A 24,817-nucleotide genomic window follows, 5' to 3' on the forward strand; every position below is an offset into this window, starting at 1 on the left:
GTCACTACTTCATGTAAATACAACTAGAACCCAAAATTTAAATAAATTCAAAACTTCATTAAAGGAGCAAAACAATTTGTCCTTTAGCGTTTTTAGGCCTTAACGTCAAAACGTAAACTTTCGGGTCAAAGTACAAATACACAAAAGTATCAAAACTTTATGTAATTGCATAAAAGCCCCAAAAATACCCTATTTTATTAGGGTGGCCGGTTTTTAGGGATAAAAGGTGTGGTGTGTGTTTTGATTTATTAGTTTTGTCAAAAACAATCAAGTGGTGCATAAGAAAAGAAATTCTTATCACCTTTTCTTTTACCTTTCATAATGATGATAGATATTTCTATTGCTATTTAATCAAATATCTAACATTTTAAATACATGATAAATCATTTGAAAAACATATAACATAAACTTTATGAAATATTCAAAACTTTGAATCAAAACACAAAACCTTTTTGTTCTTGGCAAGAACATCAAGAACATTGAAGAACATCCATGAAAACCCATAAGAGCTCCATGAATGTTTTCAAGCCATAAAACTCAAATTTTCACCATTCAAAATGGTGTTAACATCCTAGGGTACTTAGGGGTTCCAAAAGTCACCTTAAAACATTTTTAACAAGACAAACATGAACCCAAAAAATCACCCTTTGGATTTGGCCGAAAATCCCCAAAATCATGGCACCAAATTTTAGCTCCAATATTCATCCTCATATGAACTACATCTACAACATTTGAGATAGCAAATTTTCAAACAAAATTTACATTCAAAGAAGCAAGAATAAAGCTTGTAACAATTACAACTTTTAAATCATAAACTTATGAACTACAAAACCCAAAAGGATTCACCAACTACTAGACCTAGGCTCTTGATACCACTTGAAGGATTTATTTTGAAAAACATGTTCATTTGAGCAACATCATATGGCATGCAATTAACAATTGAAGGCGGAATCATGCTTGCATGTACTCAAAAACAAAACATTACCATGAAATTCAAAGCCTAGTAGATTGGTGAACCATTAATCAACTCAAAACAAAGTGAGTTGAAATTATTACCTTTGTAGATTTCTCCTTGCATAAGCAAAGGCTAATCACCCAAAGTGATAGGGCCTTCATTCCTTGCTTCTTAGATCCATGGATTTGGATGGAAGAATAGGTTTCTCCAAGTTCCCAAAATAGGGAACCTCTAAGTCTCTTCACCAAGGTTTGATTGTAGAAGAAATGAGTGACCTTGGAGTAGTAGGATTGCTAGATGTACCCTCCAAGGTGTTGGCCTCTTTAGAGAGAAAATGGAGAGACAATTCTCACCAATTTTCCCCCAAAATAAACCCTTTTAATCCTTAATGAATATTTGGCTATAAAGTCATTTATATAGTCACTTCTTTAAGTGACCTAAATAACCAAAACCCTAATTCATCACAATATGGCCGGCCATTTGGGGAGTTTTGGGCTTTTGGGCTTTTGGGCTTTAATGAATCTTTATTCATTAAATTGTCATACAACTTAAGTTAATGGGCTTGACGTTCGAAGCCCATTGGGCCTTAAGGTCCAAAACTATCCCGAAGTCATTTAACGAACTTATTCGTTTGATTAATTAACATATTAATTAATCCTTGCCATAAATAAATGATTAAACCATTTAATCATTCTTACTCATTTCCGTTTAATCTTCAATCTCTACCTTTTATGGTGTGCGATCCATTAGGTTCCTTTTAGCGAGGTAGTGGGCGATTAAAACCATTTTACATCGATTGTGAATTGAAACTATTTTCAATTCTCCCTTTAGTGATTACACACGTTTAGGGCTTCCACAAACCATGAGTGACACCTAGCAGCATATCATGGTTACCCAAGCTAATCAGAAGAGGATAGAGAACCTATTCAGTTCGGGATTACAAATGCAATACGGTCTTTCTCTAATCTAATACTCTTGACCACATTGTTTGGTATGATAGTTTATTTACTCATGTCTACTATCCAATGTAAATCGTTTGCTTATATGATTTCCTTGAATGTGATTTGGAACGCATTCCCTAATCTCATTCATACTCTGGCCAGAGATTCCAAATCATATCATAGAGTATTCTCCCTCAACTGTTTGAAGGTTAGAGATCCCTTGTTGCGCATTCACTTGTCTCCATAGCTAAGTGGCTTAACCCCAACGATGCCGTGGACACCCCGAGGGGGTGACTTTGACATAATCAAAGATCAAGGACTTAACCACAAGACAACTGTGATGCCTCAGGTCAAAGGACTACTTTGCATTATCCCAACCATGAGTTCTTATGTGACATGGAATATGAGAACTCTTCGTTGATCACGTTCAATGTACTCATTCTCTATTGAGCACCTACGTACTTGTCTTGATGTCACACACACCAATGACTCGAGACTAATCACTCTCCCTGAGAGAAGACATAGTATGTACCGATCTTTACGGACTGTCAATGCCCAATTGACAATCCTATGATCAGGAACATTTAGGATGTGTCTACGAAAGAATGGTCTCATGAATCTAACTTCATTAGATTACATTCTCCCAATCACATATTCCTTGGACTTTATCGTTTAAGCATATAACATTTATATGAGACGGCTCAAACAATAATCTTTGCCCTTTATATGTAAAACTAGATTAGTTTAACATGTGAAATGTCCGTAAAGTATCATCATATGATTGGCTTTAGGGCACATTTCCAACAATATAATGCCGAAGGGAAAACCGGAGTGTGTAGGTTGCAAAAGTCACTTTATGAATTTAAGCAATCGCCTCGTGCATGGTTTGGTAGATTTACTCAAGTCATGAGAAGGAATGGATATTACTCGGACCACACGTTGTTTGTAAAACATAGAAGTGGCAAAGTGGCAGCTTTATTTATCAATGTGGATGGCATGATAATAACAGGTGATGATTAAGAAGAGATGGTAAAATTGGAAGAGAGTCTTGCCGCTGAATTTGAGATGAAAAATTTAAGAGATTTAAAATATTTCCTTGGAGTAGAAGTGGCTCGTTTGTCTAAAGGTATTTCTTGTCTCAACATAAATATGTTTTGGATTTATTGAAGGAGACAGGTATGCTTGGATGTAAACCCGTGCACACTCCTACTGTTGAGAAGAATTATTTAAGGATTTATCCAGATCAGAAACCAGTTGACAAAGTCAGATATCAGAGACTGGTAGTGAGACTAATTTATTTGTCCCACACTCGTCCAAATATTGCCTATGCAGTGAGTGTGGTCAGTCAATTTATGCACTCACCAAGTGTGGATCACATGACTGCAGTTATGCGAATTTTGGCGCATTTGAATTCTGTTCCAAGGAAGGGAATTTTGTATGAACAACATGGCCATATGAGGATTGAGGGATTTATTGATGCTGATTGGGTAGGAGATGTGACTGATAGGCATTCTACATCCGGGTATTTTACATTTGTTGGAGGTAATTTGGTTACTTGGTGAAGTAAGAAACAAAAGGTGGTGTCACGGTCTTCTGCGGAAGCCGAATTCAGAGGTATGACGCATGGAGTGTATGAGATCCTTTGGCTACGAAAGTTGCTTTGGGGTCACGGCTTTAAGCAAAAAGAGGCGTTGAATTTGTATTGTGACAATAAGTCGGCAAGAAAAATAGCAGAGAATCCAGTACAACATGATAGAACTAAGCATGTTGAGGTTGTTCGACATTTTATTTAAGAGAAGCTTGAGAAGAATGTGGTGTCAATACCATTCATGAGCTCGAAAGAACAACTTGCAAATATTCTTACTCATGCCATGTGTAGTAGAAGCTTCGATGACTCACTTATCAAGTTGGGCATGTGTTGTATCTATGCACCAACTTGAGGGGGAGTATTGGCGTGAGTTAATATTTAAGGAAAAGGAATGTAAATATTGTGTAATTATTAGAGTCATGTTTTAGGAAGGATATATTTGCGTCCTTCATTGTTTCCTCATGTACCAAGGATTGTATGTACTTATATTGAGAATTATGGAAACATGAAAATTAAGCTATAAAATTCTATTAGAACTAGCAAAATGTTTCTTAAAAAACGATGTGTGTACACCAGAATCATGAGTCTACAGTTCGTGAAAGAAAGAGGATTTTGTGAAGGAGGAGGAGAAAAAAAGAAAAAGAAAAAAGAAAGATGGAACAAAAAGAAGAAGAATACGATGGAAGAAAAGAGATCGAAGAAAAAGACGACGAAGAAATAATATTGCTTTAAAATAATGTATGGGCTATAGACCTAGCAATTTCTTACATAATGCAGTAACATAACACGTAAACGACACAAAAATAATAGATTTCGGGTGAACACGATAACTAATCGAGTCCTTACCGGGGGACCCGTTAAGAAAATAGATGGAAGAAAAAGATGACGAAGAAATAATAATGCTTTAAAAAATGTATGGGGCTATAGACCTGGCAATTTCTTACATGATAACTAATTGAGTCGTTATTGGGTGACTCATTAATAATAGGTTCTTAATGGGTATACACACGGGTAATACGTGGATAACCCGTTTCGAGACGTTAAGAAAAAAATATTTTGATAATTTTAAAGTTTATTGCTAAGAAACTTATTATAAAATACAATAACCATAGTGCATATCTTGTATATTCAATATAGGTTAAAAAGTTTTATTTGTTTATTTATTTTTATTATGAAAGTTTCGTTTATCATTACTAAGGATAAATTTTACTTAACATGTTGTCTAAAATTAAAATCAACTAGCATAGTATTAGTTATAAACACTTGTGATTGCATCATTCCTTCATGAGTAGACAATGATTACACTTACATCGTCGTTTAGATTTTTAAAACCCTCAAAATCCTCATGAATAGTGTTTTTTATTTGAGTGAAAAATTAATAAAATTAATAATAATTATTTTAGAAGTGTAAAAATGTAAAGAAAATATACAATCACTCGTACTTTGGGTATGTAATACTTGAAAGACAACTGTATTTTTTTGTTTTGAATATGACAATGTAGTATGTATATACTAATTTAGTATTTTTTTATTTGATTATTTATAGGTTTATAATTTTCTTTAATGACTAACGGGTCGGGTCATATTACTTATTAATATCAACGGGTTAATTTTGGGTCGGGTTATTTTACTCGTTTGTTTTAACAGGTGTTACACGACATGACTTGTTAAGATATCAAATATGACACGAAAATAACACGAACACAAAAAATATGACACGAATACCAGATCCACAGAGCTATGAGGAAGAAGAGATAATATTGTTTACAATGCAGGGATTTTTAATGATAAATAATCAATCACAAATAATTTTACAATACAATTAATCATAGAAATAAGCGAAAATATTAAATAAGAGGCAAATTTGATAGAAACAAATGAAAATAAAATGACGTGGACGATGATCAGCCTCAATAATTAAGTAGAACTAGATCATACCTAATAATTGTTTCATAAAATCAAACTTATATCAAGCTTATTCTTAATTTTAATAGTGTATATAATGTTAAAGTAGAGATTTTTTTTTTCATTACACTATATAATGGGCTGAATTATCATAATAGCAAATAACCCCTTTCTCTCTCCAAATTAAACGTTGAAATAAGTTAATTAATAACCTTGCTACTACAGGAGAAAAAAAATTTCGATGTGCGGGTACATGGCCTAGTACATTAAATGTCATAATATAATTAGTTGGAAATTTAAAAAACTATATTTTCAACTAATTATATTATTACAATTGTCGTAATGGATAGGCCTAACAATTTCTGACATGACTTGTTAACCTGACGCAACACAAAATTAACAGGTTTTTGGGTCGACACGATAATAAATTGGGTCATTATCAGATAACTCGATAAGCACATGTTAAGAAAACGGGTCGGTCCAGATATACACGTGGGTTACACAATAAGAAAAACATTAGTTTAATAATTTTATACCACTAAAATAAAATACTATAATTAACAACAGTGGGGTTTAATCCTGAGCTGAAGTGAAAGTTAAGAAAAACTTTAGAAAATTGATGACTGTTGGATGATTAGATTTAATGTCAATCGTCTAATGTTTTTCTCAGTCCTAAATCAGACTTTCTCTCATTCTCAAAGGCTCGAATCGAAGCAGCAACTCTCTCTCCTCGAACTGAACTCTTGAATCTTAGTCTCGACCTCAACTCTGGCCAGTCATGAGTACATGACCACCTATTCCAGTCTCCCTCCACTACCCCACTGTCACCACGTACGACCTAGTAACCCACCACCAATCGATCTTCTATTTTTGTCTTTGATTCTTTCTCTCTGGGTCGAGCGAATCTCGAGCCCTAATCGAGGTAATTGTTGATTCTTTCGAATTACTTTCAAAATATAAGGTTTTGCTTCGAATTAGTTTTTGAATTAAGATTGGTTTCGTTTCTTCAATTTGGGGTTTTTTGTTTCTAAGGTTTGTGAAAATTGAGGTTTTTCGTTTCGAATCCGTTTTCGAAGTGATATTATTTGGCAATGTGGTATGTACAAATTTAGAAAGAAAAAAAAAATCTTAACGGTCATATCAGATCGGGTTATTTTACCTATTGGGTAAAATAACCCGACCTGTTAAGAACCCGTTAAGATAATGGGTGTGACACAACACGACCTGTTAAGATAACATGTGTTACACGAACACGACTCGTTTGTCAGACCTAGCAACGGACCATATTCAAAGCACAATAAAGAATCTCTCCTACTCTTAATACTTTTATATGCTTCTCGAAGTGATTAGACTATCTGACATCAAAGTAGCATTCCTTTGACCTAACGTGATTTTATTTTCTGGTTGTTGGTGGATCCAGTGGTGAACAACACGCAAACTTTACGTGTATCAGAATTATAGAATTACAAAATACAATTATATTTCACAAAAAGTACAATGATTGATTTTTCGATTCTCTTGTGAGCAATAGAAGACAAGTGAAGGAATATATAATACCACATTCACTATGTACAATGCATTCAAACCCAGAATAAGAAATCAAATTTCAGTCAGATAATGCAATAAAATAATCATCAATTAATTTAAAAAATGGTGAAGTTACGCTTTCTTATTCAACTTACTTCAGGCTTAAAAACATGACAAAATTCGAGCTTTAACTAGTAATTTTGCAACTTCCAGAAAGACGGAAAGAATTTTATACAGATATCAGAAATTACAATACAAAAAGGAAAATTAGAAGGCTTGCAAGTTGTAATTTAAAAACAAATATTATAAAGAAGAAACCACATGATGGAAGTTCATATAAAATAATGAAGTTTTTTTTTATTATCTTAGAAAGATAAGATATACGGCAAAACATTCTTTCAATTATTTACTTCTGTTATTCTATTAATTATCTAGTGGCTTTTGCGATATGTATAAGAGATATGATACCATAGAACTAGTGTTCGATCACTTAAAAAAAATAAGACTTTCTAGACAAAATAATTTGATCGGGCAAAATATGATTTGTCGGCCAAGAGTATGCCCGACCAATATTCTCATGAAACTTTCGTTTAGTAAAGGTGCGTTGACCAATTTTGCTTGACGAACCTGACATGGCCATTCATTTGGTAAATTTGTACTTTACAAAAAAATATATATATATTTAGACCAACGAAATTTTCGTTGGCTAAGCTTTATAAAGAAAAAAATTTAAAAATATAAAATACCTTGTTCGATGACCTCTTTCGTTGGCCAAACTATTTTATTTTATTTTTAAATAATAGAAGTTATATTTAATTTTATTATATTAATCTCAAATAATATCACAATATAAAAAACTTATTTAGTTATTAAAACTGAAATGTTTGTACAATTATATTAAAATTGAGAAACAATGTTATTCTCGGTGTCTCTAAGTAAATGTCCAACTGGTTCACTTTGAAAGACGTCCATGTTTAGAAATTTTAAGTTTTGAAAATAACCGTGGAGTCAGTGCCATTCGTCCATCATGTGCTCAAAATCCTACGGTGGATGGGTCAAAGCTTCATCATGAGCTTCAAAAATCCTGTAGTGCCTGTGGACTTTGGGGTTCACAACATATTCCGTGGGTTGTAAATGACCCTAATCTTGCTTTACCTTATGCAGCTAGTGAGCGCGCGTGATGACGATATTTATGAAAAAATTACAAACAATTTTCAAAAGTTTCAATACTACCTAAAATTTTCTAATAAATCAAGAAATTCTAATATTTCCTAAAACTTTTTAATATTTCCTCCAAATTTATACCATATCCAGAAATTCTAATATCTCCTTAATTTTATAATATTTCTTACAAATTTCTACTATTTCTATTTCTAATGTTTCTGAAATAAAAAAAAATGAAATATTTCCTAAAACAACGGCGCCCACCCTGTCCCCCCACCTTCACATCCCATCAACAAACCTCATTACTCCCGTCAACTGCACCTCATCGCTTTCGTTTGAATTCATGTTGTTTAATTTTCTGAGACCCCTGAGCTTCCTTAGGTGATTAAGCCGATTGGATCCCAATGTAATCATTGTTCTAAAAATTCTTGCCTAGCTCACTTAGACCCGCCTAGATTGTACCTCTTATTTAGACAAAAAATAGATAACGCACATTTTGCATTTTATTTTTTAATAAATTGTAAGAGACTTGTTGAATATTTGGAACACATTTTATATGCTTGTTCCCATGTTTGCAGTATGCTCTAATACTTTATAATCGATAGGTCATTCTATTTTGCAATTTATGTATCCCAATACAATTATATATATTTTTAAGTATACGTAGGCATTTATTTATATAACATAAATAAATTTAATTAGAATTAACTAAACTGTCTGGCCCCCACCCAACCCCTCGATGCCTAGGTGCTAGACCTCTGTCAGCCGCTCGATTAGCGCTTAGCGCCTTTTAAACCTTGAATGTAATGCATCATTCAAGAATTATTCAATAAACTTTTTAGAAATATTCGATATACTTTTTAGTTTTCTCCTAACTCTAGTAGATTCCAGAAAACATTGTTCTTCGAAGGTTCACGTTTGTATCCCCTCTACGCTCGTGTTGCATCAATTTGTATTATAGCTCATAGCCAACTTCATCAAGTTGATGTTGAAGATATTCCTATTTTCCTGGGAAGTGATTCCATTGAAGATTTTCTCTTGTGGGTTGAGGATGTAGAAAAACTTTTTAAGGTACAACCAATTCCGGAAAGGAATATGGTGAAGATGGTATCTTCTTGTTTAGATGGAGATGTGTGCTTATGGTGGGATCAAATGCAAGAGTTTAGGCGACAACAAGGTAAAAATCCTATCAACTTGGCGTTAGCTGAAGCAACTAACAATTAAGCAATTCTCTTATGTTTTCTACAAATTGTATCAGGCAAGGATATGTCGATAAATCATTAGAAAAGAAGCTAAAATTGATGGTGAAGGGAAATCTATGAGATTCATGGATGGGATTTCATAATGACTATCATGCATATACAAATCAAATTTAATATACGAAAGCAGCGGAAGCAATTATAACAAATTATCAAAGCTATAGTCATGCAAATCCCCTTCAAGGTTCATAGGTTTATATATAATGCATCAAATAAAAATTTAGAGAAAAGAACAAAGTGAAGGTTTAGTCTTATACCTCTTGATCTAGACTTGAGACCAAGGATGGACCACCTCCAAGCCCTTTGTTCCTTGAACTCCTTGAGCCTAGCTTCCCTCCTTGCCTCTTCCACTTTGATAGAATGAGTGCTCCTAGGTTCTCTTCAAGTTTCCAAAGTAGGAAACCTCTAAAGATCCTCACCCACTAGTGTAGTGAGGAGGATGAAGGAATAACCAAAGGGTGAAAGATATGTTAGTAAAATCACCCCAAGGTGGCCGGCCTTTGTGTAGCTCTTAGAGAGATATTCTTTTGCCTCTTTGTTGTTTTAGCCACACAAAAAACCCTAAGGAAAATATCACTATAAAGTTCCTTATATAGACAAAGAAACCTAGCCAACAACTTGACTAAATATCTCACCCTTTCCACACCTAAAATGGCCAGCCTCTTTGTTGTTTGTTTGGGCTTTGGGCTTTTATTATTTCAAGTCATCCAATGCTTGAATAAAAGCCCAATGGGTTTAGGCCCAATGGGCCAAATTAAACCCGAACGTTTCTTTAAGCCAAAAACGATCTTTATCGCTTTTATGATTTCTTTAGACTTTCTAAATCAATCACAACACTTAATTAATCCAATTAATTATTTCCTTCATCCATTAGTTACTCACTACAATAGTGTATTGGTGAACAATCTTTTAGGTTCTAATTAGCAAGGCAGTGAGGTGATTGGCATCAATCCAATTGATTATATTTAATTCGGAGAACCTATTCAGTTGGAATTACAATGTAATTCGATCCTTCTCTAAAACAATACTCTCAATCACATTATTAGGGTATGGATATATTATGTCAAACCCCTAATGTGATTATTCCTTCTTATATGATTCAATTGAGTCGTATAGGAACGCTTTCCTATATTACGCTCGATACTTCGGCCGAAGATTCCCGAATCATATCTTAGAGTATTCTTCCTCTCTTATCGAGGATTAGAGATTCCTTGTTGCGCATACACTTGCCTTCATGACTAAGTGGCTTAACCCCAACTATGCCGTTGACATTCTGATAGAGTGACTTTTGACATAATCAAAGATCAAGTACTTAACCACAAGACAACGACGATGCCTCAGGTCAAAGGACTACTTACATTATTCCAACCATTAGAGTTACTTGCTTGACATGTGAGTAGACCTCCATGCAAGTACTCTCGTTCGATTGTGTTCAGTGAACTCATTCCCTTAATGAGCACCTACATACTTGTCTTAGTGTCACAACACGAATGGGATGAGACTTTTCATCCTTCCATTTGAAGCAGACACAGTATGTACCGGTCTAAGCATTGCCAGTATCCCTCCGACAATCCAATGACCAGGAACCTTTTTGGACATTTGGTTATGTGAAGAAGGTCTCTATAGTCTAACATCATTAGATTACTTCTTCAATCGATCCATTGTCCAAGGATACACTATTTAGGACATATATCGTTTATTGAGATAGTCCTAATTAGTATCTTTGCCATTTGATGTATAAGAGTCATCCATACATCGATTCAATTGTCCTGAAAGGTTTCTTCCAAAGATTGACTTTCAGGGCATATTTCCAACAGATGGTGACTAGTATTTCATTACACCAAGAAGCGGTGGAGGTCAAGGTGGAAGAAAAATACCAAGTGATTTTGCTTGTTGAAGATCTCTCAAAACAACTCACAAGTGGAGACTCAATAAATTCAGGGTATAAGTGATTCAGAAATTGTTATGACTTTGAAAAATCTACAAGCTAATAAATTGGAGTTAAATTTCATTATTGACGAAACAAGAAAATTGGGGAAGGAAAAATATTTTGATTATTGATTGGCATAATTTAATCTTGTTTACGAAATTAATTTCATAATTATTCCACCTAAATACACACGTCCTCAAGTTGAGTAATTTATTTGGTTAACAAGGGAGTTGTTTACTAGCTAACAAGGTTGTTTTAAGAAGGACTTGAAGTCAAGTTCCTTTCAATGGAGGAGCTTGATTTAGGACAAGGTATGAGTCAATTCTGACGAAGAAATTAAAGAAAATAAAAGGGTAAATTACACTTTACCAACTCAAGTTTGAGGTCCATTTCAATTTCTTACATCTTTAAAACATTTTAATTTCATACCTCAAGTACTATTTTATTTCAATATAATACATTTGTTACGTTTTCCATCCATTGATCCGTTAAGAGCTAACGTGGCTACCACATTTATGCCACGTGACTGCCAAATGTGTGCCACATGGCAAAAAATATAATTTTTTAATGAAAACAAAGCCTGAATCTTTTTTAAAAAAAAATTGAAAACTCAAAACCCACCCCCACCTCCCCCGCAACCCTTCCCTACCCCTCTTCTCCATCCCGAGCCTCCCAACCACCTCCCTTTCCTCCACTCACTTTATCCACAGTGCAGGAATTGGATTCGAGGAAGAAACCTAGAAGCCGAGATGTGAGGAGGAGGTTTTCGACATACTGAGCGTACTAGCAGACCCAAGAGGAGAGTTCCCAAGCTACAGGGGTAGAATCATCTTTGAAATTAGAGAGACTGAGGTAGTTTCTACCGTCTGCGGGGGGGGGGGGGGGTAGACGGCGAGCTGGTCCTGGAGGATGAAAGAGCCGTACTTGATCACGTGGTGGATGGCGATAAGACACTTGAGGGCGACAACTAAGTGGTGGGTGGTTTGGAGATGGTCCATAAGGGATTCGACTGCGGCGGAGGCGGTGGCGTGTGAGCTATTGCCAAAGTTGAGGAGATTGTCCAGGTGTTTGGGTGTGAAGGGGTCGTGGCTTGGGAGGCTTAGGAGGGAGAAAAGGGGTGGGGAGGGGTTGCGGGGGAAGTAGGGGTGGGTTCTACGTTTTTTTTTTTTTTTTTTTTTTTTTGCCATCTGACACAAATGTGGTAGCCACATCAGCTCTTAATGGATCAATGGATGAAAAATGTAACGGAGATATTATATTGAAATAAAATAGTACTTAAGGTATGCAGTTGAAATGTTTTAAAGATGTCGTAAGAAATTAAAATGGACCCCAAACTTGAGATGGTAAAGTGTAATTTACCCAAAATAAAATGTTTCAAATTCTAGAAAAGAAGAGATATGACGACGGAAAAGGTAGCATGAAATATTCTGGTGTTAGAATTGGATGTAAAATATATCATTTTGAAGGGAATGGCAAGTAGAATAAGATTCATGGTTTTACCATGAACTCGTTGTGTTTAAGGCCAAAATGATCATTTAGACTTCCAAAACTGCAAAATAAACTTTGTAAGAAATTTGGACTTTTCAATTTTTGTTTGAATTCATGTTGTTTAATTTCCTAAGAGCCATGAGCTTTCCCTAGGGCCTATGATTAAGTTTATTTAATTGTTTGGCTCCCAATATTATACATCATTCAAGAATTATTAAATAAACTTTTCGGTTTTCTCCAAACTCTGGTGGACTCAAGAAAACTTTGTTCTTCGAGGGTTTATGTTTGTATCCCTTCTATGCTCGTGCTGCGCCAATTGGTACTAGAACCCATAGCCAACCTCATCAAGTTGATGTTGAAGATATTCCTATTTTCCAAGGAAGTTATGTCATTAAAGATTTTCTCTTGTGAGTTGAGGATGTAGAGAAACTTTTCAAGATACAACCAATTTCGGGAAGGAGGATGGTGAATATGATAGCTTCTTGTTTAGATGGTGATGTGTGTTTATGGTAGGATCAAACGCAACAGTCTAGGCGACAACAAGATAAAAATCCTATCAAAACTTGGTGTTGGTTAAAGCGACAAAATGTTAAGCAATTTTTTTCCAATTTTTACAAATTATATTTGGTAAGAACGTTGTTGAAACCAAATTCGCACACCTGCATGAGTGGGGGTTGAACACAAATTCGAGTAAACCTAAGCAAGCTGCAAAACAGTAAAACAATCGTGAGCAAGCCTTAGACCTAAGAAGTGTGCCGGCCAAAGGCTCTTTGCCAGTCAAGTTAGTGAATGATTTTAGACTCAAGCAGTGGGCAAGAGAATTGAAGCGTATAGATTGCGTTACTGTAGATGAACCATAGATGAGTGTATTTATACCATGGGAGAAAAATCTTTTAGATAGAATCCTCATTCTAAGCTGGGAGAATGCTAGAGGATTTTTAGTAAGTAGATATTGTATCCTCTTAGAAGCTGTGATTACTTGCGGAGCACACCTATCCCTGGATTGTAAGGACTCCAAGACTTATAGGATCTGATTGAGTCCATATCCATATCAGATCTTGCTTCTTGCGAAACAAGCATAGTCATTTAGAGGAGTTGCTAGGATTCAGCCCAGTGCCCCGAAGTAAATTGCTAGTGGCACCCTACTCTGTCTGATACAGCTTAACTTGGAGCTAGTGAGTTTATGATCGGACTTCTGAGGTAACAGCATTTGGATCAGACTTACTCCAACCCTGGAAAATCGTCATCCCATAATTGCCCTTAACTATCTATCTGAGAGGTAACCCGTTACCCTTGAGGATGGATTGTTATCCAAAGACCATGCATTTCGGAGTAAGCTGGAATACATACCATTTAATCTTCATGAATGCAGGGTGACCTCTAATACTGATGTGGCAGCCTTTCAGATTTAGACATGTACCTTCGTGTATCGTGGCATAAGGTTCGTAATGATGAAGCGTTGTGTGCAATGCTTGTCCATGAGAAACGAGAAATCTTCTTCAATATTCTTTGTTTATCCCAACCGTCACATCGGTTGATCCCAAGACAAGTCGGCCTGAATTCAACGGCTTGATGATTCCACCAAACAAATGCCTATATATTCTCGTGTTTTACTACTTCACTTTACCACAAAGTTCTAAGTTGTTCATCGTTAGAAAAAAAGCTCCAAATTTTTATCTGTACCTATTTCAAAATCTTTTCTCCCTTTCGAATCTTCCCTGAAGGCGTTTTCAAGCAAGAAGTCCAAACCAATTAAGGTCTCCCTCCATAATCTTCCTCTGACGAGAGATCGTAATCGAAAGGAAGGTGAATCTTTTGTTGAAGAGAATCATGATATTTTGAACGACTGTAATGTTTGGTGGGAACCTAGTCATGATATCTACACCGATTTACCGCCGTCATTCGACCCTCGCCGTCTTTGTACTAGAATCTACCCCTGGTTCCTGGACCTGGGTCATTATATACAAGTTGAATGGATGAAGTGGAAGAGTGCATCGGGTGTGTTGTGTGATTGCATATACCACTATAACTCAAGGAATTGTTTTATAGAATTGCAATAAGGCCAATAATGCTTTAGCACATGCAAAAAATGTTGGGTGGCCAGTCATCAAATGTGCAAAAAATAAGTGTATCCGATATGAGAATACTTCGTTGGATGTGTAGGCACACGAAAAAAGATTAGGTACAAGGATATATGAGGTAAAGCAAGAGTGACCACAATTGAAGATAAGATTAGAGAAAATTAATCGGTTAAGGTGGCTTGGACATGTGAAACGAAAAGCTACAAATGTTCTAGTTAGAAAATGTGATTATTAGATGCTTAGGCAAAGGTAGAGGAAGACCTAGGAAGATTTGGAAAGAAACTTTAAAAGATATGGAGTACTTGGAGCTAACGAAAGACTTAGCGTAAAACTGAGCATAATGACGTTCTAAAATTTATATAGCCAACTCCACTTAGTAAGATAAGGCTTTGTTGTTGTTTTTGTATTTAAACAAAATATTATGAAATTAAGCTAAATGACAACTTGAATGATGATCGATTATTATGTCAAATTATTTTTTCTTTGTCGCTGCTGTGTCTTAGAACACACATGGGCAGATACTAGATAGATATGAAGCATGCATAAAACAGCCAGTAAGTTGAAAGTCGAGTACTAATTTAGATGGAACAAAGCCATGCATAAAAATATATTACATAATAGAGAAGTAGGTGTTTTTGTGTGTGTGGCTTTTTAGCTTAGTACAGTGAACGCTCAAATGAAAAATGGAAGCTTAAGAACAAAAACATAAAGAACGACAAAGTAAACAGGTGTCTGGAACCTTTTTCATATTTCTTATTCTAGAATACTATTATTATTCTTGAATAGTACCAGCAGAACACCTCTCTCTCTGAAAAGAAGAAAGCATATTTATGGAATTTTTTTTTATATGTGCCACTGCAAAGTAGAGATCAATATTGCTACTATTTTCAGGAATGCACGCATTTTAATTATATATTGTTCAGTCACTTACCAAGTAGTAAGAGAATAGCCTTATAATAGTTTTTTTTTTTTTTTTCTTTTTAAGCTTCTTTGAACAGATGTTTTTTTTTTATTAAACTTGTTTGTATTAATATCTTATGTTTTTCAATAAATTAAATATTTCCTAATGAATAATGATTTTAATCATACATATACGTAATTGCATGTATTGGATGGTACTATAGGTATATCACCATATCGCTGACGGTGGTCAACAGTTTCAATCAGTAATGTACAAAAAACCAATCGCGGAAAGTTTACAAGCTTCTGCATATCGATTCATTGCGAATAATAAAATAAAATACAACATCCGAACCTAGCTACCTAATTCACAGGGGATCTAAATGTTAAAATATGGAACGGCTAGGATTTGTAGAATGCTAGGGTTGTGTTGTTGATACCGGAGAATACCCAATATTTTCTTATTGTCATAATCTGTACAGATATACAAGATTTATACAAAGCAAAATCATCTATTCTAGGAAGTCAACTCTAAGAGATCAATACATGATTTACATCCCTACAATCAAGGAACTAAATATCCTAAATGATATTGCCGTCTAATACTCCCCCTCAAGGTGGAGTGTGAATGTCAAGAACACCCATCTTGCCAAGAAGAGATTGAAACGCAGCTTGCCCTAATGGTTTGGTGAAAATGTCAGCTAGTTGCTGTCCAGTAGGGATATAGGCAGTCGTAATAACCCCAGATTGAATCTGTTCACGAACAACATGACAATTGATTTCTATATGCTTAGTACGCTCATGAAAAACCGGGTTAGCTGCTATATGGAGGGCAGCTTGGTTATCACAGTATAATTTGGCCGGTCCATGGTGATCAACACGTAAGTCAGCTAATAAAACCTTCATCCATGTAAGTTCACATGTGGCTGAGGCCATGGCACGATACTCGGCTTCGGCCGAGGATCTTGAGACAGTAGACTGTTTCTTGGTTTTCCACGACACTAGTGCACCTCCAAGAAATATGCAATAACCCGTAACGAATCTTTGTGTGATTGGACATCGAGCCCAGTTAGCGTCACAATAATCGCTCAATATTAAATTTCCCTTGGAGGGAAAAAGAAGACCTTGTCCAGGTGCCCCCTTCAAATAACGCAAAAGACGGTGAACCGCGTCGAGATGAGGCTTTCTCAGTTGTTGCATAAACTGACTGAGGATATGAACTGAATACATAATCTCTGGTCTAGTGATTGTGAGATAAATAAGTTTCCCAACAAGTATTCTATATTGCGAAGCATTGCGGAGAAGTTGTCCTTCCATTGGAGATAGTTTCAAGTGTTCTTCCATGGGAAATTTTGCAGGTTTTGCACCCAGTAAGCCAGCCTCATCAAGAATGTCAAGTGTGTATTTTTGTTGGGAGATTGAAATCCCTTGAGAGGACCGAGCTACCTCTAGGCCAAGGAAATATTTTAAGTGTCCAAGGTCCTTGATTCGAAAATAGGTGTGAAGGAAATGCTTAAGATCGTGGATGGCCACCTCATCGTTACTTGTGATGATCATGTCATCAACATAAATGAGTACAGCGGTAAATGAGTGTCTATGCACCTTAGTAAATAGAGAGTAATCTGCCTTGGACTGTTGGTAGTCGGCTTGGTGGATGGCTGTGGAAAATTTGTGGAACCAGGTGCGTGAAGCTTGCTTGAGTCCGTATAAGGATTTGTTGAGTCGACAAACATTGTTCTACCCCTGTCAACAAAGACCAGGAGGCAGGTGCATATAGACTTCTTCACATAGGTCACCATGAAGAAAGGCATTTTGGACGTCCAATTGATGAATGGACCAATTGCGTACGGAGGCAACGGCGAGGAAGCAGCGTACTGTGATTAATTTGGCAACGGGAGTGAAGGTTTCTTTGTAATCGATACCTTCCCGTTGTGTAAAACCTTTGGCAACGAGGCGAGCTTTGTAGCGCTCAACAGTACCATCAGAGTTGTACTTGATCTTGTAGACCCATTTGCAACCGATGGCGCGATGATCGGGAGGAAGGCAAGTGAGGGTCCATGTGTTTTGTTGGTCAAGAGCAAGAAGTTCAGCGTCCATTGCAGCCATCCAGTTAGGATCACTATGAGCCTGCTCAAAGGATGTGGGCTCGACTGTAGTGGTAATAGCACCAGCAAAGGAGCGATGCGAATGAGAGAGGTGAGCATAAGAAACATAGTGAGATAAAGGATAGCGAGTACCTGACATGGAGGAGGACGAGGCGCTGAGGTGTTGGACATGATATAAATGGTACCCTTGAAGCCTTACGGAAGGCTTGGAGACGCGTCCAGAATGGCGAGGGGCAAATGGTGGAGGAGTTGTGAGTGTATCGGTTGGAGGTGTGTCGGTGGGGGGTGTGTCGGTGGGGTTAGAGGTATCTGTGGGTGGTGGCATGGGTGTTGGTGAGGAGATAGGACTCACGGGTGGTTAGGGAATAGGCGTGAGGAGTGGAGGTGATATAGGGGATAAAGGGACAGAGTGTTGGGTTGGGGAATGGGCAGGAGGTGTATGGGTGTCTTGAGTAAAAGAGATGTCAGGTTGGTCGGGTAGGGGTAATACTAAGGTATCAGGTTGATGATCAGGTTGCTGAGTAATATAGGGAAAAGTGGTTTCATGAAAAACAACATCACGGGAGGAAAAGAATTTATGAGTGGCGAGATCATAAACACGGTAACCTTTTTGGCCTAAAGGATAACCAACAAAGATGCACCGCTTGGCACGTTGATCAAATTTGTGAGTGGGGTGGAGATTTGTGGCATAACGTAAACACCCAAAGACTCGTAGGTGGGGAAAATCTGGAAGATGGTGATGTAAAAGTTCATATGGTGTTTTGTGAGAGAGGAGTGGTGTGGGTAAACGATTAATTAAGTAACAGGCAATTTGTATGCTTTCCCCTAAAAAAATCAATGGTAAATTTGCTTGGAAGCGGAGTGCTCAACTGACATTCAAGAGATGACAATGTTTCCGCTCAACAATCCCATTTTGTTAGGGTGTTGACAGGCAAAAAGACTGAAAAATAATGCCTTTGCTAGAAAGAAAAGAACACAATGAAGTGAATTCACCTCCATTGTTAGCCCGTATCGTTTTGATCATATAATTAAATTGTGTGTGCACCTAAGCAATGAACGAACGTAACAACCTTTGTGTTTCAGATTTAAATCGCATAAGATGGATCCAAGTGTAACAAGAATAATCATCAACAATGGTTAAAAAATAGCAAGCCCCCGAATGGGAATTGACTCGATGAGGTTCCCAAATGTCACAATGTATCAAATCAAAAGGTGCGGTAGAAGAAATAAAACTTGACGGAAAAGATAAACGGGTTTGTTTTGCAAGGGGACAAACATCACATGAATGACTAGAATCAACCATGATTGTTGGAACTTGCTTGTTCAAAACTTGAAGAGGATCGATGGAGGGATGACCTAAACGTTGGTGCCAAAGGTTGGAATGACGGCTAACATTATGGATGAGGCTAGGGTTTTGTTCTGGCGCCAAGTACTAGAGTCCATTATATCGCTTGCCCAGGCCAATCGTCCTCCTCGTATCCATGTCCTGTATCACACAAAAATCCGGAAAGAAAATCACTATGCATCTTAGTGCCTCAATAAGCTTGCTAACAGATAATAAATAAACCCGAAAATTGGGTACATGTAGCACATCATCAAGTTTAATATGAGGGTAACTCGTATGGAACCAATGGATTCAAAGGTCGCTTGCCCTTCATTGGGCATCTGAACGGACTCGAACATGGACAAGGATTTATTGTCGAGCAAGTGTGATGAGGGGGATATGTGATCCGTGGGCCCACTATCAAGAATCCAATATAATGTTTTCTGTGAAGAAACTGCTGACATATTTGAGGAGGGTGTGATTATACCTGTAGCATTTGCATAGTGTTGTGTATTACCATCGAGATTGGTCTTCTTAAGCATCGCCATTATTTGATTGTATTCCTCTGTAGTAAATTTTGGACCATCACTAGTGGTTGCCTTGTGTTGTGGTTCAGCACCTTTGATGGCTTCGGCTTCCCCCTTAACTTGGTTGGCAGCACTCTTTCTTTTGTTGGGAGGTTTCATGGATTTCCCATGGTATTTGTGGCCAGGTGGAAAACCATTCAAGTAAAAACACTTGTCCACAGTGTGATATTTTTTATCACAATACGTACACTGAAAGGGTGTGTTTCCCTTGGATGTCTGAAAAGCTTGCACCGCAGGTTCCCTATTATTGGTTACGTGCATGGCATGTAGATTAACATTATTACGATTGAGAGATACCTCCACTTGTTTCTCTTGTTGAAGAACGAGAGAGTATGTCTTTTGAGTGTCGGGAAGTGGCTGCATCAGTAATATTTGTCCACATACTACGGCATATGACTCGTTTAATCCCATGAGGAACTGCATCACTCTTTCTTTCTCATCTTGGTCGTTGACCGTCTTCAATCCTCCACAGGTGCAGGTCGAGGGTTCATGATAGGACGACAATTCATCCCATAGTGCCTTCAACTTGGTATAGTAGGCCGAGATAGATTGTTGTTCTTGCCTGTGTTCAACAATGTCTTGTTTAATCTGATAGATGCGTGTATCGTTTCCTTATGAGAAGCTATCTCGCAAGTCCGCCCATACATCTGCTGCTAAGGTGTAATACGAAATGCTACTCGCGATATCGTCGTGTACAGAGTTTAAGATCCAAGCAAGGACCATGTCATTGCATCTTTGCCATGATGCAAACTGTTTATCAGTTTCTGGTGGAGGATCGATGGTGCCATCAACCAATCCAAGTTTGTTTTTTGCGCTCAAGCTGATTCGCATTGCACGACTCCAGGTATTGTAGTTGTCTCCTTGAAGTGTTTTGGAAACTAAGATGTTCCCAGGTTGATCAGAGGAGTGTAAAGAAAAGGGGTTTGAGATATCAATGGACATCTCTGTTGGTTTTTGGTTTGCTGTTGGTTCTCCCATGGTGGAGATTGTTGTGTTTAGTTGATGTTGCGGAAGCGGCTGGGTATTCAGAGTCACCAGAAACGGTGCTCTGATACCATGTTAAAATATGGAACAGCTAGGGTTTGTAGAATGCTAGGGCTGTGTTGTTGATACTGGAGAATACCCAATATTTTCTTATTGTCATAATCTGTACAGATATACAAGATTTATACAAAGCAAAATCATCTATTCTAGGAAGTCAACTCTAAGAGATCAATACATGATTTACATCCCTACAATCAAGGAACTAAATATCCTAAATGATATTGCCGTCTAATACTAAATATATGGGCATGCATGCTGTAACACGTAGATGCATAGCCAGCCTTGTTTGACCGTTTGCCCTCTCAAGTCTCAACCACAGAAATATAGCCGTCAGGTTTTCTTGTTGCGAGACACGTGCACTGTGCTAATGTTATTGTAATTCTCCAAAATTTGCTTCATAAGACACAGTAGAAAAATTTGTTCATAATTACATTTAGAAAAAAAAAACACAGTCGATCTCCATTTTTGAGAAACAATTTTGGTACATTCATTTCTTAAGCTTTGCGTTCAAACTTGAGTGCAGAGAGAGGAACATAACTTAGATAAACTTTCAAATCCAAATGTCGAAAATAAATGTCAAATTCTCTTTTTTTTTATATATATATACAAACAATATTTTTAGAATCAACATGAGGGAGACTCATATGTAAACGAGGAGCATACTAATTTTGTTAACTGACTTAACCCACAACAGATGCTTTAAAATATGATTTGATAAGTACATTTTAAGTCACCGTCCAACATGGTTCACTTATAAATAAACTTCTTTGCTTTGTCAGAACTCACTCCACAAGGCATCCTCACCATCTAATTAATTTGCTCCTTAGCTTACTGTCTTCTTTCTCCTGCAGCTCCCGTCCTAAAAATTTTTCCCTCCATAGAAATATTGAAATATGGTCTCTTCAAATCATGAGAATGCTAAAGAATCCCCAGCCTTGCCCAAAAGACAAAGGGGAAAAATAGTTGGATTTGCCTTGAGGCTGAAGGAACTAGGAAAGGATGACCCAAGAAAGATTATTCATTCTTTTAAAGTGGGACTAGCTCTCACTTTGGTGTCACTCTTCTACTATTTTAAACCACTCTATGAAGGTTTTGGTCTTGCTGCAATGTGGGCTATTTTAACTGTTGTGGTTGTGTTTGAATTTTCTGTTGGTAAACAACTTCTGTAAGCTCTCAAAATTTAACGAATTTATTTGGTTCTAATTTTTAATATTTGCTAATTATTCTATTTAAACAATTTCAGGAGCAACACTAGGAAGAGGTTTGAATAGAATGTTGGCAACTTTAACAGCTGGTGCTCTTGGCATTGGGGCTCATCGCTTAGCAACTCTTTCTGGAGAAACAGGGGAGCCTATACTAGTTGCTCTCTTTGTTTTTATAATAGGTAATTATATAATACTATCAGAAACAAGAGTTATAAAATTAATTATCTTACTAATTATGTAAATCAACTTATTAAATATATCATATTGTAATTTCTTTGCAGCTGGAATAGTGACATTCCTGAGATTCATTCCCCAAATTAAGGCGAGGTATGATTATGGAATGCTGGTATTCATATTGACATTCTGCTTGATTTCGGTGTCTGGTTATCGGGATGAAGAGGTGATAGAAATGGGATTTGAGAGGCTATCTTCAATAGTCCTTGGAAGCTGTGCTTCTGTAGTTGTATGCACTTTCATATGTCCGGTATGGATTGGGGTGGATCTTCACAATCAGATTGCTACCAACATCGAAAAGCTTGGGATTTTCTTAGAAGGTACGTACTATAGGATGTATATATATACTTGAACATAACAGCGGTATTATGCTGCCTGTGTGAAGACTAATATTCTTATAAATTAGATGAAAAAGTCATCAACTCCTGCAAAGGTTATTGGAGGTTATTTCACTGCAAAAAAATAAAATAAAATAACAGTTGCACTGGGAACCTAACCTAGTAACACGGAATTTAACCGTAAAGAACCTTAGCAGAAATATATTTTGTTCCCTTTTTATGGGCAAGTTTTGTGGATCCTAGTATGAGGAAAAACAAATACCTATGACAAACACATGCACAATTGGATTAGTATTTGCCTCTACATTTACTATATATCATGTGAAAATTTACGTACTTTGATTTTTCTTTTTATTATTACTGCCACGAACCATCAGAACTTAACCAGTTAAAACTAATTATTTGCAGGATTTGGAGATGAATACTTTAAAATATCTGAGGATGGACAGCCTATAAACAAGTCATCATCTCTTCAGCGATATAAAAGTGTTCTAACTTCAGGTAGCAAGGAAGAAAGCATGGTGAGAATTATATATCTTTCTCATCTTCTATAACTTTATTACCAGGAAAATTATGCTTGAATTCCACTCTGAGTTGTTTGATTTCTATTGTCCAGGCCAATTTGGCAAGATGGGAACCATGCCACGGAAAGTTCAGATTTCGTCATCCATGGAAAGAGTACCTGAAAGTTGGGAATGTAACTCGCCAATGCGCTTTCAAAATTGAATCTCTCAACAACTACCTGACCTCTGAGATCCAAGTATGACAATAAATGTATGTATGCATTTTAATACAAATTTATTAGGCCTATTATAACTTGTCTTTGTTAACCTTACAGTCACCACCAGAAGTTCGAAATATAATTAAAGGGGAATGCACAGTTATTAGCTCAGAATGTGGGAAAGCATTGAAGGAACTAGCATCTGTGATCCGAAAAATGACTGAATCATCAGCAGCAGAACTTCACATTACAAACTCAAAAGCAGCTGCTGAAAAGCTCAAATCTGTAATCAGATCAAGTTTGTGTAAACATGGAGATTACCTAGAGATAATACAAGCTGGAGCAGTAGCTTCTCTACTGTTTGAAGTTGTCAAATGTACAGAGGAAGTTGCTGATGCTGCTCAAAAACTAGCATCCCTAGCACATTTTAAGAATGCTAAGCCTAGAGTAACCCCAGAGAAGCAAGAATTACCTTCACAAGAAGCTGTAAAGCAAGTATCAGGCATCAATGGGGCACATCATGTTATAACGATAAATTTGTCTCAAAGTTTACCCGGAAGTGAGAATTCGTCCCCACCAGTACTGGCTCCAAGAATTGAATTGTGCACTTTGGGATGAGTAGTTTTTGGTTCTCTGTTAAGAAATGAATTGATAGATGTGCTTGTACTCGTCATATGTGTTTTTTTTCTCCCTTTTAGGCATTAGCATGCATATATACTGTTAGGGAGTTCATGTGTTGCTTTTCACCTAGAGCTTCCTCTTGAAGCTCAGAGGTTTGTACTTGCTGCAAATAATGAATGGCTTACTCAAAACAGAAACGCCTCTCTTGTCTTGTTTCATAATTCACAATTCGAATCATTCTCCATTGGATGGATACAGGAATTAGTTTAGTTTAATATGATTAGATAGTTTGATCACCTTTGATTCATTTAGACATGGCTTTAATAAACAAATTTACGGACTAACGTGAGAATCATGAAATGATTCATACACTAATGCTACAATTTACTCAACTAGAAATATATGAACTGATGTAGAATAGATAGCCGAGTGGATTGAAGACGAAATGGATCGAAGGAAGACAAAAGAATGCGGTGGAAATTTACAGATTTGGCATCTGAGCTTTGTTTTGGGCGCATAATACCTTACCAAAAAGAGTACAACGTCCCGGTTCAAACTCTTTGCTTTTTTGTGACATGGATTTTAGCCATCTGAGGTCTTTTAGACTTCCAAAACCACAATTTAAAGTTTGTAATAATAATCGGACTTTTCAACTAACGTTTGATTTTCATCTTTACATTTCCTAATACTTCTTTTACATTCCCTAAGACCGCCATGAACTTATCAAGGGTCGAGTTAAGTCTATTTAAGCCTTATGGCTACTATTGTAATCATCAATTCATAATTAGTCAATTATCTTTTTGGATTTTCTCTCAAACTCTGGTGGATTCTAGAAAACTTGGCTCTTCGAGGGCATACGTTTTTAACCCTCTACGCTTGTGTCAATTGGTACCAGAGTGG

General features: G+C 36.7%; 2 protein-coding genes across 2 annotated transcripts; one reads left to right on the forward strand and one right to left on the reverse strand.

The window, feature by feature from the left end:
• Positions 1-19,285: 19,285 nt before the first annotated feature.
• LOC139194695 (uncharacterized) lies at positions 19,286-20,732 on the reverse strand. The gene is made up of 3 exons (XM_070819597.1): positions 20,422-20,732; positions 19,655-20,316; positions 19,286-19,329 (listed from the first exon to the last, which is right to left on the reverse strand). Exons 1-3 carry the CDS (start codon positions 20,730-20,732, stop codon positions 19,286-19,288), a joined length of 1,017 nt encoding a protein of 338 aa, XP_070675698.1.
• Positions 20,733-21,598: 866 nt separating this feature from the next.
• LOC103407206 (aluminum-activated malate transporter 2-like) lies at positions 21,599-24,114 on the forward strand. Its single transcript, XM_008346158.4, has 6 exons — positions 21,599-21,950; positions 22,042-22,182; positions 22,285-22,557; positions 22,984-23,096; positions 23,192-23,335; positions 23,414-24,114. Exons 1-6 carry the CDS (start codon positions 21,692-21,694, stop codon positions 23,912-23,914), a joined length of 1,431 nt encoding a protein of 476 aa, XP_008344380.3. The 5' UTR covers positions 21,599-21,691; the 3' UTR covers positions 23,915-24,114.
• The last annotated feature ends 703 nt before the right edge of the window (positions 24,115-24,817 follow it).

Source organism: Malus domestica, chromosome 03, assembly GCF_042453785.1.
Source record: "Malus domestica chromosome 03, GDT2T_hap1".
Taxonomy (NCBI): Eukaryota; Viridiplantae; Streptophyta; class Magnoliopsida; order Rosales; family Rosaceae; genus Malus; species Malus domestica.